General features: G+C 42.1%; 1 protein-coding gene across 1 annotated transcript; it reads right to left on the minus strand.

Annotated features, from left to right (window-relative positions):
• Positions 1-23: 23 nt before the first annotated feature.
• On the minus strand, positions 24-13,730 carry Igll5 (immunoglobulin lambda like polypeptide 5). Its single transcript, XM_036194770.1, has 3 exons — positions 13,534-13,730; positions 7,876-7,991; positions 24-343 (listed from the first exon to the last, which is right to left on the minus strand). Exons 1-3 carry the CDS (start codon positions 13,728-13,730, stop codon positions 24-26), a joined length of 633 nt encoding a protein of 210 aa, XP_036050663.1.
• Between the last annotated feature and the right edge of the window lie 3,269 nt (positions 13,731-16,999).

Consider the following 16,999-nt stretch of genomic DNA (forward strand, 5'->3'; position numbering starts at 1 on the left):
GAGGCTTCAGGGAGGATCACAGTCTAAGAACACTCAACAGGTGACACGCTCTTCTCCAGAGTGCTCCCATCATGAGTGACCTGGCAGCTGTATCTGCTGTGAGGTGTCCACTGGTGAGATGTCAGTGTCAGGTAGCTGCTGACCATGTACTTGTTGTTAGTCTGTTTCGAAGGTTGGGTTGTCTCTACACCCTGTGTGACAGGAATTCCATCTACTTTCCAGTTCACCACCAAAGTACCTGGGTAGAATTCACTCACCAGACACACTAGTGTGACCTTCCTGGGATGGAGATCCTTCAGGGAAGGCAGGAACAGAGTGACCAGGGGGTCAGACTTGGGTTGACCTGTGCAGATAGAGAAGGGGATGAGAGTTGTCACAGGAGAGCATGTGACAGGGAAGCATCCTCTCTTATCGGAATCTTTTGACCTTTCATGTTCCATCCTGGGATCCTGCTTCCTTCTTCTTCTCTATCCACTCAAGTCCCCTAGAGAACAGACATCCTTTTGGGGGAGGGCCTCCCTCAACTCCACATTTCCTCAGGGTACTCTTGAGTAGGATCAGCAGGAAGTATTAGATAGAAGGACAGAGGGGGGAGACAGACAGAAAATACAGGACAGACTCAGGAGGGCCTGGATCCCAATCCACCAGGCCTCAACTGTCTCTGCCCTAAGGTATTTATAGGAATTCCAAGGGGTGGAGCAAAAGACCTCCCCACAGCACAGCCAAGTGCAGACCATTTCAGATACCTGCCCTCAGGTCCATGGTCTAATCATTCTCTCCATGCAGACCTGCTGGGTAAAGCCACTAGGAAACCTGAAAATAGGCTCCCACAGGTCCCCCTTCTTAATGTATAAAAAACAACTCCCCCTTAAGAGCTTACAACAATCTCCAAAGCTGTCACACCTTCCAGTATAGGAGTACAGGATGATAAAGATGGCTATTTTTTGGAGTGAGTCTAAGGTGACTACATCAGTCTTAGCTGCATCCAGCCCTTTCTAAACCAGAAAACTATTGATGCAACTGCAAACTTAAAAACCCCCTTAGCTTCATCATTAACATTAACAGGTTAACATAATTTTAACATAAATATTGCTACACATAGTTACAATTCTCTCAATGTTACAACTTAAACTCTTAATAGAACCATTTGAATTTCTTGCTAATAGAACATAGGATAAACTTCTTATGTATCCACATCAAACTTAAATACTTCCTTAACCTTACCAAACCATGGTGCATCAATAGGTTAACATAATATATGACCATTACTATACACCATTATAATTTCTACAAACATATATTCAACCTTAATTCACTCATAACTCCCCCTTTTTATATTTTTTTTAACAAAATCTTGAATCTAATTAGAAAAAAAAAATTTCTCCATTTAGGATAACATAATGACATGAATATTATTATACCCAATTATAGTTCCTACAAATCTGTATTTGAAAGCAATATTCTCAATCTAACCATTAACACTTTAAAACCTTTAGCAAAACATCCAAAAGCAGTTTCTTAATAAAACTCTTTATACTTTTAAAGCAATCTCTTAGTTTACCCATTTGCATTTCTTACAAACAAAACAAAACATTAATCCACTTAAATAACAATAAAATTTTTAATTAAATAGACTAAGAAATATTAACTCTCCCTTTTCTTTATACATTTTTTTAAACAAAATCTCAAACCTCATTAGAAGAAAACCCAGACTTCCCATTTAAACAGTTCCATTTGTAACACAAAACCAATTCTATAAGCAGTTGCATTTTTATATAAACAGTTCCATAAAACAGTTTCATTTTTAACACAAAACAATTCATGAATCACCACAGTTAATAAAGCATATATGCATACACAAAACTGCAACTTGAGCCTAGGTAGAAAAAATAAATTTCTTCATTTAAGCAGTTCCATTGTTAACACAAATAATTCCATAAAACAGTTCCTAGGTCATCACCATTGATAAAGTCTACATGCATAATAAATAAATTAAACTGTCCCATTGCAATGAAATCACTACTATTCATTTCATTTCTTGAATACCAAAATTCAAATAATAAATTCTGGTACCAGCCTTCCAAATATGAAGAAATCCATAACCAAAACCTTTTTGTAGTTTTATCTCATTTTTTAAGTTCAAAAAGTTTTTTAAAAAGTAAATTCTGGTATCACACTTCCATTTTTCCAAATATGAAGAAATGTTTTACAACAAAAAAAATTTTGCAGTTAACAATTTTAGTTCAAGCAAGCATCTCTGTAACTTTCATTCTCAAGCCAGAGACATTTTTAGCTACAGTTAACATTTTTTTAAAAGATTCATTTATTTATTATGCATACAGTGAGTGTTCAGCCTGCAGACCAGAAGAGGGCACCAGATCTCATTGTAGATGGTTGTGAGCCACCATGTGGTTGCTGGGAATTGAACTCAGGTCCTCTGGAAGAACAGCCAGTGCTCTTAACCTCTGAGCCATCTCTCCAGCCCAGAGGATTTGAGAGAGAGCTCATCTCTTTTTTCTTTTCTTTTCTTTTTTTTCTTTTTCTTTTTTTGAGCTGAGGATCGAACCCAGGGTCTTGTACTTGCTAGGCAAGCACTGAGCTAAATCCCCAACCCAGTTAACATGTTTAAACTGCACTGTTTTTGCTGCTAGCTCAGGTTTTTCTATGTTGTGTTGATTTTCCATGGATCTCAGCTGTGGATGCCTGGCTGTGGTTGTTGTGCTGGTTCTGGGGTCCATAATTCTTAGCTTCTTAGCAGATTCTGGAGCTTTTGCAACCACTCAGACTACCAGCTTGCAGTCTCCTAGGGACACCACCTTCTGTGTCCCAAGTTCCTTCACCATATACAATAAGCATAGATTCACAATTACCATTTACACTTTTTCACAAACTCACATTCAGCATATAAACATATACTTATTTATACTTCTTACAAGCTTATATTCTCAAGGAAACTCTATAGGACTACCTTAGCAAAGATACTTATATTCATAAAGAAATTCTATAGGACTACCTTAACAAATATACTTTTTATATACTTCTTATTTAAATTTACATCATGGCTATTTACTACATGTCTTTACTTCTTACAAACTTATAACTACATGTCTTAAAGAAATTCTATAGATCTATTACATATCTGACTTAGCAAACACATAAAGATTTCTTAACACTTAGAAGAGATTTAGAAAAGATATCTAGGAGAGATTCCTTAGAAGAACTATAAAGACTCTTAGCAGAACTTACTAAACATTAGGGCTGGAGAGATGGCTCAGAGGTTAAGAGCACTGATTGCTCTTCCAGAGGTCCTGAGTTCAATTCCCAGCAACCACATGGTGGCTCACAACCATCTATAATGAGATCTGGTACCCTCTTCTGACCCGTAGTCATACATGCTGTATACAAAATAAATAAATAAATCTTTAAAAAAATAAAGAACTTACTAAACAATTAAGATATTCCTTAACACCTAGAAGAGATTTAACATCTTCCAAAAAGACAGAGAATAATTTTCTATGTCTTACTCTTAATTATTATCACTAGAACTATTAGAAAGACTCTCTTAATAAGACAGGAAGTATGAAAATCATTTCTAAAGTTCAGAGTTTATAGTAAAGTTCAGAGTTTATAGTCAACTTTGATATCATTCTGAAAGTTTTTGAGAGTTTCAAACAAGAATCTAGTTCTTCAATGACTCTCTTAACTCTGAGATTTAGTGAGTTCTGTTGCTAAACAGTACTTTATGCATTCCAGATCTTTTATAACAACTCTATTAAGAACTATCTCAGTTTACAGCAGACCCCCCCCCCAAAAAAAAGAGAGATGAGAAGAAAAACCTTGTAAGGAATATTCTGTTTCTGAATTGATTAGCTGGCAACTCAACAGTTTCCCAACAGAAGATAATTGTCTAAGTTAGAGTGAGGTTCCAAACTTGTGGCTTTTAGCAGGTTTCTCTGTACACCAAAACCATTGCTGAAACTTCATTCAAACTCTTCAGCAGTCTGGAGGCCTCCTTATATTCCTATTATCCTCAGCCTGCATAACGGAACCTCAATATCAGGAAAATTGATTTAGCTGCTTATCACTCCAGTTCCTCTAGAGGAGTATCATTAGAGCTGACATTCCTCTGTTCCACACACATCACCAAACTCAAACAATTTTCCCCCTTCTTAATAAAAATTTTAAAGCTGTATTTGCCATGGATTCTTTTAAGGATGCTCATGTTTCTGATAGATTTTTATTCTGACAAGGTTATTTGTTCACCAAGACTGCTACAATTCAAAGGAATCAAGAACACAGATGTTCTTCCATGAAACACATTCTTCATTAGCTTACTGAGGAAGAACATTTTCATGATTTCACTTCATTAGCTTCTTAACCCCTGATGTTATTATTATTAGAAGCTGTGATATACTCTAACCATGAGTTATTTAACTCAGATTGTTCTCACATACATCAGTGCCTTCACTAAGCAAACATTCTAATTTAGCATTGTTTTCTTACAGAGAACCTTCAAGAGAAGTGACTATTTTGAGGTATGTCTAGATTTTCTGAAGTTTGATCCCCATCTATAAAGCAGTCATTTCTTTTTGAATGTCTATTTCCTATAGTGATATTTTATTTGTACTGAAATGTGATTTTATTTGTATATTAATAAAGTTGCCTTGGGATCAGAGCAAGCCATAGCAGAAGCTGGGTGGTAGTAGTGCACACCTTTAATCCCAGCACTTGGGAGGCAGAGCTAGGCAGGATCTCTGTGTGTTCAAGGACACAGCCAGCATGGTGACACACGCCTTTAATCTCAATACCAACTATAGAAGACCTGGAGGTCTGTACAGACAGGCAGTGACAAGGAGGTCATGTGGTTGGGTTTACAACCAATGAGAAAGCAGAACAGAAAGTATATAAAAAAGAAAACACACAGAAGTAGATCTCTTGCGGAGAGAAAAGACAGAACAGCAATGAAGGGTAAGGCTTACAGCTCTCAGCTATTGCTCTGACCTCTTGGCTTCTAACTCTGCAATTGGCTCTGTGTTTCTTATTTAACAAGACTGTTACATCTACAATTTCCTTGTCCCCTTATTAGATTTGCAAAGGAATCATTCACTACAGGCTGTTTGTTCAAGAGGCAAAGAACCTTTTAATTGCCCATAAGTTTCTTCATATCTAAAACAATGTTCAATGTATAGACTGTTCTCCTTTGCTTTCTTTCTTTTTTGTTTTTGTTTTTTGAGACAGGGTTTCTCTGTGTAGCTTTGTGCCTTTCCTGGAACTCGCTTTGGAGACCAGGCTGGCCTCAAACTCACAGAGATCCACCTGCCTCTGCCTCCTGAGTGCTGGGATTAAAGGCGTGTGCCACCACCACCCTGCTCTCCTTTGCTTCCTTAAGGATTTTAAAGTGATTTGTTGATAAACAGTATTAGCATTTTAATGATCTCCTAAACGGCAAGTTTTTGATCACCTGTTTCTTGTTTTTTTGGGAAGTAAAGCCATGCTTTTTAGCAGCACTTGAAAAAAAAAAAAAAAAAGCAATGTTTTAAGCTGAGCACTTGTAAGTTTTTTATCCCAGTTTGTCTGCTTTTTCTCCGTACTAGCTTGCCTATGCTGTCTTGCTTCTATGCACTACATCTCCCAGGACAGCTTTCTCTTATATCAGCTCACTGTTCCGAGCTACCTTGCAGACTCCATTTTCATAGTTCTTTTTGGGTCTAGGAGTCAATTTCTGGTTCTCTTTTACTGGGCTTGCTTTCAAAATTTTTGCTCAGGAAGTTTGAACGAAGCTTTTTTTGTTTTCAAGTACAGGAGATCAAGAGATTTCTGTTCTCCCTGAACTGGCCTTAATAGGTATTTCTCTTTACTGGGCCTAGATCAGAATTGGACCTGCCTCGTTAGCATGCATTGAGGTGGGCATTCATTCTACCAACCTTCACTCAGGGCTTGTGTTTGCCTCAGCCAGACAGTAAGAAACAAAAACACTTAAAACAGAGCTTTCCTACAGCTCCTTCAAAGAGACTTTCACCAATAGATCTTTATCTCATTTTGTTTGTTCCTTCCCCGCCCCCACCCCATGCAGAGCTTTAGATACCTCAGGCTGTAGCTCAGTTCCTTTGCTAGCTGCCTCTGGAGGTAGGAGCTTTATTTTTCCCAAATCTGCCTCAAACTCTAGCAGCTTTCTCCAGGTCTTGCACCTTCCAGAGAAGAATTTGACCTTTCTCCACTTCTGTTTTCAGGGTCTGTGCGGTTTGTGTTCATAAAGCAAGCTTCTGCTATTTTATCAAGAGAGGTTTTTGTTATCCCTAAGCTTGCATTAGGACAGGTGTACCTCCCTCCTCAGGCCCTTCACCTGACCCTCTGTCCCAGCAAGTTGCATTTATCTATCTGTGCATTCAGACAGCAGCTTACTCCCAGAGGCAATAACCCCTGGGGATTTACCCCCTCTCCTGCTGCGTCCGTGGAAACAAAGCTTTTCTCAGAACAACCCTTTTGCAGCTGTGGACACTGAGTAGCCCCACCTGCCTATGTGGGGCTTCTAGGAAGGCAGGCGACCATGCCCTTCCTACAAGCTTTGGCCTTGCTTTTTGTCCCCAGGTCCTGCACTGTTCTACCTCAGCTCCATGCCTGAGGAAGCTGTTGACAACTGCAGGGACCTTAGTATCCTGGAATGCACTCAAATTCAGAGATAGCTAATTGCTTTTCAGTTGTTGGTTAGAAGTGAGGATACAACGTTAACAGAGAGGTTTTGCATTGTTTCAGGGGATGTAAACAAAGCTTCCAAAGTCTCAATTCAGCTGCATCTAAGAGGCTCAGCTTTTTTGCTTTTCCTGTATCAACAGCTCCTCCCATCAGAGGTATCTACCTGCCTCTACAGAGGGATTCTGACTGTTTTATACTGGCTAGAAGAGACAGAGTTTAGAAGAGAAATTTTTGGGAACTCGAGCTCTGCCTCCCTCATTGCAGGGAGGATTTTTCTAGCTTAGAGAGGTTTTGTCCTGTTTTAAGAAGTTTGTTGTTTTCCCTTAGAGCTAATCACAGGTAATTTTCCTACAGAGGTCCAGATTGATCTAATTTTATCCTTACAGAAAGAGAAACTAAGAAAGTATGTTCTGAAAGTCTTTTTAGTTTCTTAGAGAGAGAACTCTCCAAGGAGCTGACACTTTGTCCACAGTGGTTACCTGACCACAGAATCCTGCAATGGCTGTGTTCCTGGGACTCCATCCCCCAGACTGTGACCACTTCAGAAGCTCTGGTGACTCCTGATTTCACTTAGCATCATTTTCTCCCTCATTCCTCTCCAAGCCTAAGGACAGCCAAGTTAGCCAGCAGGCCCCAACCTGAGAGAGCCCAGGAACAACAGATAGTCTACGTTTTCCCAGTGGTCATTCTGTAAGGACCAGGTTCTAGTTACCTCATCACTCTGAGCCTTTTGTGTGACCCCATGACCTTGTGGCCAGCAGAAGATTGGAGAGCTGCAGCCTAGACTAAGCCAGATCCCTCTCTTGGCCTCGGTAACTTTCCACATGGAGCATCTGCCCTTGAAGGCTGGGTTCATGGCACCAGCCATGTATGTGGTCCTACTATGTGGCCATCTCAGTTTAAATGGACAGCTGGGCCTCAGTTCAATCACTGGGATCTAGTGGTCTTTAAGGCCTGAAAATCTCAGCCTTTGAGCCCCATTGGGCATCTGCCTCAGAAGAGTAAATGACACTATTGGAGCCCTTCCTATGGTTTACCCTAAGACTACTTACTGCCTCTCCCTCACCCACAGAAAACAGTACATGTCAGACTGTAAGGCTAGGGAAAGCAGATGGGAAGAACTCTCTAGAGAGAAAACAGACTTTTCTGAGACAATTGAATGAGATCATGAGAGCCACTTACCCAGGACTGTGAGCTGGGTCCCTCCACCAAAGACAGGCCATGACTGGTGCTCAGACGGAAACCCATGGGGCCAGCACCTGGAGCCTGTTGCCCGTGGGATGATCTGGAACAGGAACCTATTGGGTGAGACAGGCACAGGACTACAGTAAATGAACTATATCCTTGGCAGAAATTAGATGGACAGCCAGTATCCCACAAGTCCCATTATCTACCTACCACTTCCATCTCTGAATTTTTCAATGTTGATAGAAACACCAGGCCCAGAATATTCTCAAAAAAAATTCCTATATGGTGTATCTTCTCTGGTGGGTGTTGTGGAACCAGGAAGTTGTGTGTGTGTGTGTGTGTGTGTGTGTGTGTGTGTGTGTGTGTGTGTGTGTGCGCGCACACACACGGTTTTTTGTTTGTTTTTTGTTTTTGTTTTTTTTGGGTTTTCGAGACAGGGTTTCTCTGTAGCTTTGGAGACTGTCCTGGAACTTGTTTTGTAGACCAGGCTGGCCTCGAACTCACAGAGATCCGCCTGCCTCTTCCTTCCTGAGTGCTGGGATTACAGGTGTGTGCCACCACCGCCCGGCACGCATGTCTTTTTATAGTGTCTGAGTCTCTTCCATACTAGCTCCTTGTGATCTATCCAAACCAGCTTCCTCCCAGAACCCAGTCACACTGTATTGTGGGGATTCCAATGCTTTCGTTTCCGTCATGAGACCTTCTCTGACCTTTCAGGCTACTTTTTATTAATTTATGTGCACATCCATCTGTGCTGGCTAGTCTAATGTCAATTTGACACACAAAATAGAATTATCTAAAAGGAGGGAAACTCAATTCAGAAAATTCCTCCATAAGATCCAGCTGTAAGACATTTTAAGCAGTGATTGATGTGAGAGGGCCCAACCCATTGTGGATGGTGCCATCCCTTGGTTGGTGATCCTGGGTTCTATTAAAAAAAAATGCAAGCTGAGAAAGCCATGAGGATCAAGCCAGTTAACCCTTCCACAGACTCTGCCTCAGCTCCTGCCTCCAGGATCCTGCCCTGTTTGAGTTCCTGTCCTGACTTCCTTCAGTGATGAACAGCAATGTGGAAATGTAAGCCAAATAAACCCCTTCCTCCCTATGGTAGCTTGAAAGAAAATGCCCCAAAGGGAATGGCACTAATAGGTGTGGCCTTGTTGAAGTAGGTGTGGTATTATTGGAGGAAGTGGGTCACTATGGAGGTAGACTTTGAGGTCTCACATATTCTCAAGCCTTGCCAACATATAGGAACTTGACTACTTCTCCAGTACCATGTCTGCCTGCATGCCACCATTTTGCATCATGATGATAATATACTAAACCTCTGAAAATGTAAGCCACCCCAATTAAATGTTTTTCCTTTATAAAAGATGCTGTGGTCATGGTGTCTCTTCACAGAAATAGAAACCCTAAAACAGAAGTTGGTACCAGGAACTGGGGTGTTGTTGTGATAGGCCTGACCATGCTTTTGTTTGAAGAAATATAGACCTTGGGACTATGGATTAGAAAAGCAGTTGAATGTTTTAAATGCTGCTTAATGGGCCATCCTATTAGAAACATGGAAGACCGTGATGCTGAGCATGATGTGAACTGTAGGCACCTAGATCAAGAGATATCAGAAGAGAAGAATGTTAGTATGTGGCCTAGAGATTGGTCATGTGATATTTTGGTGAAGAATGTGGCTGCTTTTTGCCCTTGTCCAAAAAGTCTGCCTGAAGCTAAAGTGAAGAATTTTGGACTAATTCCATTAGCAGAGGAAGTCTCAAAACAGCTTGTATAAACTCTAGAATATGGTTATTAGTGTTAACTCTGATGAAGATTTATAATGAAAAGGAGCAAACTGAGCAAATAAAAAATATACAATGTATAGATTGAGAAAAGGGGCACCAGGAAATGGAATAGAGCTAAATCCTGTGTCCAAGGAGATAAATGAATTAAGAAATGGAATAAAGGGAGTAGTAATCTCAGGGCAAGATCCCACTCAGCTAATTTTCCAAGTTGTGAAAAGGAATTAAAGAAAAGCTTAGAACCAGGTGTGGTGGTGCAATCATTTAATCCCAGCACTCAAAAGGTAGTGGCTGGCAGATCTCTGAGTTTGAGTCCAGCCTGGTCTACAAAGAAAGTTTCAGGACAGCCAAGCTTAGGCAGTGAAGGAAACCATGGAAAACAAAGCTAGTGAAGATGCAGTTGACAGGTGAAGATATAATTCCAGCCCCAGCAAGCAGCAAAACCTGGCAGCTTCAGTCATGTGGTTCTGGCTTTAGAGTCAAGGATAGAAGAAGGGGGTGATGGAATATTCCTCCATAACTAATGAAAGCCACTGAGGTCAAGCATGTGTCAGGGGTGTCCCTGCATGGAGGCCTAAAGAGGCCATTGTGTGAAGCTGTGAAGATAAAGCCTGGATTGCCTTGGAGACCCCAAGATGTTCGAGACGCCAGTGTGCTGGGGATGTCTTTCTGTATGCTGTGAATGTGTTGCTCTGATTGATTGATTGATAAATAAATTGCTGTTTGGCTACTAGCCAGGCAAGAAGTATAGTATAGGCAGGATAAGCAGAGAGGAAAATGCTGGGAAGTGGAAGGCTGAGTCAGGAACCACCATGAGAAGCAAGATGTAAAATATTAGTAAGCCACAAGCCATGTGGCAAAGTATAGATATATAGAAATGGATTAAATTAAGATATAAGAGCTAGCTAGCAAGAGGTCTGTCTGCCAGAGACCATACAGTTTGTAAATAATATAAGCCTCTGTGTGTTTAATTGGGTTTAAGTGACTGTGGACTGGGTGGGACACAGGAAAACTTCAGCTATACCAGAGCTATGGGATACCTTCTGAGGAGAGCTGCTAACAGGGAATGGAACCAGCCCTGAGAGAAGTATGTTACAGTCAACAAAGCTAAAAGGAATTGGAGATCTGAAGAGTGTTTTGACATCAGACATGGAGATGCAGAGTTTGGAGTTTGCCCAGCTGGTTTTCAGTCTTGCTTTGGTCCAGTGTTTCCTCACTGTTCTCCTTCCCTGCATTTTGGAACAGCAATGTATAGCATGTGCCATTATGTGTTGGAAATATGTGATCTTCTTTTTAATTTTAATTTCACAGGGAATTACAGTTTAAGAGATTGCATGAATCTCAGGAGAGACTTTGAACTTTATACTTTTAAATAAATTTGAGATTGTTAATAGACTATGGGAACTTTTGGAGTTGGACTGAATGAGTGAGGGAGAGATGCCCCCCCCCCCCCCCACCCCACCTTGCCCCTCGACACCTACAGCAGATGAGGAAGGTGATCCTCCCCCTTACCAGCTACAGCATTCAAGAAAGCAGGCCCTGCTCCTCACCTAGGCAGCATAGTAGAGATGACCCTGTTGGTGGGGATACAAGTGAATTGGCCCTGAGGATGTGAGTGGGTTAGCTGGCCAGGAGGAAGTGGTCCTGGGTTCTATAAGAAAGAAGGCTGAGCAAGCCATGGAGAGCAAGTCAGTGAGCAGCATTCCTCTGTGGCCTCTGCATCAGCTCCAGGCTCCATTTTCCCACTCTGTTTGAGTTCCTGTCCTGATTTCTTTGATGATGAACCGTGATGTAGGAGCACAAGCTGAATAAATGCTTTCTTCCCCCAAGTTGCTTTGGTCATTGTATTTATCACAGAGATGTTTACCAGATTTTTTTTCCAGATTCTTAAGAAATGGTCATTTTTGTGCTGTTGTGCCAAATATGAATTTCAATTTTTTTTCTGTTTGTTTGTTTGTTGAAACAGGGTCTCACAGTGTATCCCTATTTAGTGATATGGGAGTAATTCAATAGACCAGGCTGGCCTCAAACTCAGAGATTTCCTGCCTCTGCCTCCCAAGTGCTGGGATAAAAGGTGTGCACCACCACACCTAGTCCTATAATTTTCTATTTATGTGAGAAAAAAAGTGATTGAATCTTGATAGGGGTTACATTGAGCCTAGTCACTCTGGATAGTATGAACATTCATGACTGACTTTCTGGCAAAGGTGACATAACAATTCTAGGTAAAAATTACCACTCAACAAATGGCTCAGACAAAGGGACAGACACTTCCCTACCTCATACCACACACATGAACTGATCAGAGGTCTCAGAACAAGAGCTACAACTTAAATGGTGGTGGTTAAATGAAAATGGTTATGAAACCTAGTTTACAAAAGAAAGTCTTAGGACTCCTCCCCAAAGCTGCATGTCATCCACCTTGAACATAACCTGGAAAGTAAAATGCTAATAAATCTGGAGTAGGGGGGATGCCATGTCCAATTGAGGTCAGTTATCACCCTGAAACTGAAAGTTAGGCGAATACTTGCACCTTGGAAGCTAAGATCCCTAAGTCCTCTTTTTCCTTTTAGTGCCCCAAATACTAGAAGCTAGTTTCTATCTTCCAGGAAAGAGGCAGTAAGAGCCAGGTCAAGGAGAAATACCTAATGATGCTGATGTAGCTTGCCAAATTATCCAGCCAAGATCAAACTGTAGTGAGGACCACAGTCTACCATCACCAGTGTTCTTACTGCGTCCTTTGCACAATGTCCCTTTCTCAAATAAAAGCAAACAGCTAAGCACTGTCACATGCCAGAGGAGACTTCCAATAGGAAAGAGTAGTTTTTCACATCAGCATTCAGTTTTTAAACACAAGGACTATAGACTCATGTGTCTTCTTATGTCATTTTGGTAGCTTGTCTTTTCAATTTGTTGGGACAAAGTATTTCTGATACACACCTTAGACTATAGCACCTATTATGATGCCCTCCACCCTGTCACAAGTAATAATTTCCTTACCTGAAATTCTTAAATATTTCAGATTTGGAGGTTTTGCACATATCTGATCTGATCAAAAATGTATTCATGTTTGATACACTCATTATACAATAGTCTGGTAGTACTTTCATACAACATTCCCAGTGTGCCCACATTTTGACTACGAGGCCCAAATATGCAGTTCTCCACATGCAGGGTCACGTTTGCACTTGTAAAGCTAGCTGGCCAGTGGGCCCCAGGGATCCCCCAGACTTCCCTGTACTAGAACTAGCAGCATGACCTGCCACCTCCCACTCTTTGCATGCCTGCTAAGAGTCTGAACTCAGGTCCTCATGTCTGAGTCCTCTCCATGCCCCCAGTTTCCACTCCCTCCACCCCAAAACACTTCCACAATATTTAATGGATGTTTTGATAATTATCTAAGAATAAATTTCTAGAACTGCAACTACTTGACCAAGACAAACACACAGTTAATTCTAAATGAATTAAGACGGTGGTACACTAAAATGACCTGGGGTCATGGTCTTAATTCCAACTACTCCAGAGGTTTAGGAAGGAGGATGGCAAGTTCAAATCCTGCCTAGGCTACAGACAGTAATATCAGCCTGGGAAACCTAGCAAGACTTTTTCTCAAAATTTGAAAAAAAAAAAAAAAAAAAAAAGTAGGAGGAAGAAGAAGATGGGCTAAGGATGTGGCTCACTGGTAGAAAACTGGCCTAGCATAGCAAGGTTTAAACTGAGTTTAGACTATCATTTGCCCAAAGCCTCTCAGGTGGATCCTTCCTTCTCATACCTCTGGACTTAACTACCACCTTCCTAGTCACTCACTCCAGCCTCCAGTCCATGGCCACACTCATACATCCCCCACAAGCAAGTCCCTTACCTGCCTGGCAGGGTCCACAGTCTAGGCCTGCTGCTTCCTGCTGAAGCTCCAGGGCTCATGGCTCTGCTCCTTCCTGCTGAGCCTGGGGGAAGTACATGCTGGACACCATCTACTACTAGGCCCAACAGCAGCAACAGAAGGAGAACTTTGCACTGCCTGGGGATGGTGCCCAGTGCCTGTCCTGTTCTGAGCTTCATTGTCCCTCAAGTTCAAAGTCAACTCCAGCCCCTCTTCCAATGGAGGTTTCCTGACAAAAGGCTTGCTCCTCCTCTAATGGCCAGAAGCTATTCCTGTGCAAATGGATCTGTGTAGCCAAGCCCCAGGTTGGCTCTGGTTCCCACCAGCAGCAGGCACCCTCTAATGCCCACGGTCCTCATCTGTCTCTCCCAGAGGGACATCTGCAAACTACCCTGTTGTGGTTGGGATGTATGCTCACACCTGCTAACTCGTCCCTGGAGCTCTGGGTGGCTCTCCCTGACTGATACCCAGGTCCCCAAGGGCCCCCTGGGTCTGTAGAGCAGGTCCCCAGGGCTTAGAGGGGCTGAACACCTGCCCAATGGAACAAGACTCTCTAAAGGCTTAATGCCAGGGATGTGGGGTGAGGTTGTAGCTAATGCAGGGATGTGGGGTGGAGTTGTAGCTAATGCAGGGATGTGAGGTGAGGTTGTAGCTAATGCAGGGATGTGGGGTGGAGTTGTAGCTAATGCAGGGATGTGGGGTGAGGTTGTAGCTAATGCAGGGATGTGGGGTGAGGTTGTAGCTAATGCAGGGATGTGGGGTGGAGTTGTAGCTAATGCAGGGATGTGGGGTGGAGTTGTAGCTAATGCAGGGATGTGGGGTGGAGTTGTAGCTAATGCAGGGATGTGGGGTGGAGTTGTAGCTAATGCAGGGATGTGAGGTGAGGTTGGAGCTAATGCAGGGATGTGGGGTGAGGTTGGAGCTAATGCAAGGATGTGAGGTGAGGTAGTAGCTAATGCAGGGATGTGGGGTGAGGTTGGAGCTAATGCAGGGTTATGGGGAATCCTTAAAGCAGAGGTTTAAGTTCAGCAAAAAGCCACTGGTCTGACCCAGGAATCATGATATAGTAATTAGAATGGTGTTTAATGCACCATGTTCAGCACTTGTAGATCTCATATCACAAACCCAGACACCTCAAATCTTTATAGATAACGCCCCATATCTGTAAAAGTATAACTAATAAACATTAGCAGTGCAATTGCAGCACTGGAGAGGCTGAAACAGGAAGAAGGTGAGTTCAAGGCCATCCTGGGACATATAACAAGATCCTGAAGGAAAAAAAAAAAAGCAACACAAAACAGAGAAAGCAAATAAATGAAAATTGTACAGGAGTATATTACATGCTCATTGGACACACCCTATGTATGCATTGTGAAATAACTTGAACTCTTATTTGTCTTTATGTGTGATCACATCATGTAAAGTCTACCCTCATCACCATTTTCAGTGACCTATTGTCTTCCTGTGGCATGGCAGAACTTCATAACTTGTCTGTACAATTTTCACCCAAAGCCCATGAGCTGCTTATCCAGCTGTGGGAGCATTCACTTGGCCATGCAAGACTCCCCCCTTATCTATCCAACCACATTGTGGGATTCTGTAACAAGCAGATGTCTTGCTCGTCTCACAGAGATCATGAGGGCCACAGTGAATTAGACTCCATGGATTTATAAGATTCTGCTTGGATCCCTGTGTCCTCAGACACTGACTGCAGACCCTGAGGGATAAGCACTACATCTTGGAGTTCCCATGGTCCATTGAGAAAGGATACAGTACCAGACAATAGAGTGTGAGTTCCCTAACAGATGTGTGAAGTACAGAGGACTTCTGGTACAGTCTAGCTTCCCTTCACTTGAGGCACATGGCCTCTCTGCCTACTTTGGGCTCCTTATATCTTGGAGATTGAAGGAATGATCCAAGGGACATTAACTAAGTTGTTCCACCCCAGAAACCCTACATCCTAGGGCTCAGAACCCATGATTCCCCCTTGGAGCAATTATAGAATCATTCCCAACTGTTCTCTGAGCCCTGATCCTGCCATGGCCTCTGGTCAAGAAGCAGCCACAAACCACAGCTTCCTGCAGTTATCCAGATATAGCCATCAGACCACCCTCACTCAACACTCAAGATGCCTGACTCTTCTCTCTTCAGGTAGAGGACTGTCTCCTAGCCAGGTACTTCAGCCCTGCGTTCTCCTTCGACTCCTGCCCACCTCTCTACTCAGGGCCCTGGAGAGGCTAGCTAGACCAGTTGAGTTGCTGAGGTCTAGGTTTAAGTGAAAGACTCTGCTTCAGCAATCAACTTCTGACCTCTATACACCACACACACATATATATACCCACACATGTATTAATATGTACACACAAATACACATGCAAAACAGAGGTGGAGTCTACTGGAAGGTGATTAGGTAATTGTGGCATTCTCCTATGGAATGGTTTAGTGAACAATACCAGAGAACTCATGGAGATGTAATACTTGTGAGGCCAAGGGTGCTATAACACTTAAAGGGGCAAGGTCCCAATATCTGCACAAGGATGTTAGGCTTGTAGGGCCAAGGATTCTAATGTCTGAGATCCGCACAGGGATATAAAACTGCTAGGTTCAAGGGTTCTGACACCTGGGTTTTCCTGGGCTGATAACATTTATAAGGTCTACCTATCTTTCCATTCAGTGATACTGCCCACTAAGGGAAATGAAAGTTACTAGAGACCAGCATTTAAAAAATTTTCCTTGGGTTGGGGATTTAGCTCAGTGGTAGAGCGCTTGCCTAGCAAGTGCAAGGCCCTGGGTTCAATCCTCAGCTCCATAAATAAATAAATAAATAAATAAATAAATAAATAAATACATGCATGAATGAATGAATCGATAGATAGATAAAAGAAAAATAAATAAATAAATAGATAAAAGAATAAATGAAATAAATGAATGAATGAATAAATAAATAAATAAATAAATAAATAAAAATAAAAAGTAAAAAGCTTTCCTTGCCCAACCACAAGTCCTATCCACATTAGACAAGAGTCCTCAGCCAGCTGATTACTGGCCACTATTTTGCTCCCAGTAATAATCTTTGATTTGGAACATAACTGCTTAGAACTCCTCAATGCAGGAGGCACAGCTCACCCACTGGCTTTTCCTAATGAGTCTACCCAAATCAAGTATGCTGTGCTATCTCTACTCCCAAGCCTAGCTCTGCCCCCACAGCAGCTTCTGCACTGGCCCAGCCTGAAGCTGTAATCCACATCAGACCAAGAAAAGAAGTCCACATTGCCCAGGTCTATTGAGAGCCACTGGTAGCGAATGTCCGTGAGAGTATACAGCAGTGACAACTAGAGTTCAGAAGGTCAACCTATCAGAACTAAGGGTTCTGTTAGAGGAAACCATCACACAAGGTATTGTGAAATTACTGCCTTTTGAATGAACTGGCTGTCTCTTGTTGTAAACT

This window comes from Onychomys torridus, chromosome 8, assembly GCF_903995425.1.
Source record: "Onychomys torridus chromosome 8, mOncTor1.1, whole genome shotgun sequence".
Taxonomy (NCBI): domain Eukaryota; kingdom Metazoa; phylum Chordata; class Mammalia; order Rodentia; family Cricetidae; genus Onychomys; species Onychomys torridus.

Excerpts from the sequence above, each read along its gene's own strand:
- Igll5 (XM_036194770.1), bottom strand. The coding sequence starts at position 13,730 with ATGAAGCTCAGAACAGGACAGGCACTGGGCACCATCCCCAGGCAGTGC. Across the intron at positions 7,992-13,533 it reads CTGTGGACCCTGCCAGGCAG|GTTCCTGTTCCAGATCATCC; the intron begins GTAAGGGACTTG and ends CTCACCCAATAG. Across the intron at positions 344-7,875 it reads GACCCAGCTCACAGTCCTGG|GTCAACCCAAGTCTGACCCC; the intron begins GTAAGTGGCTCT and ends CTATCTGCACAG.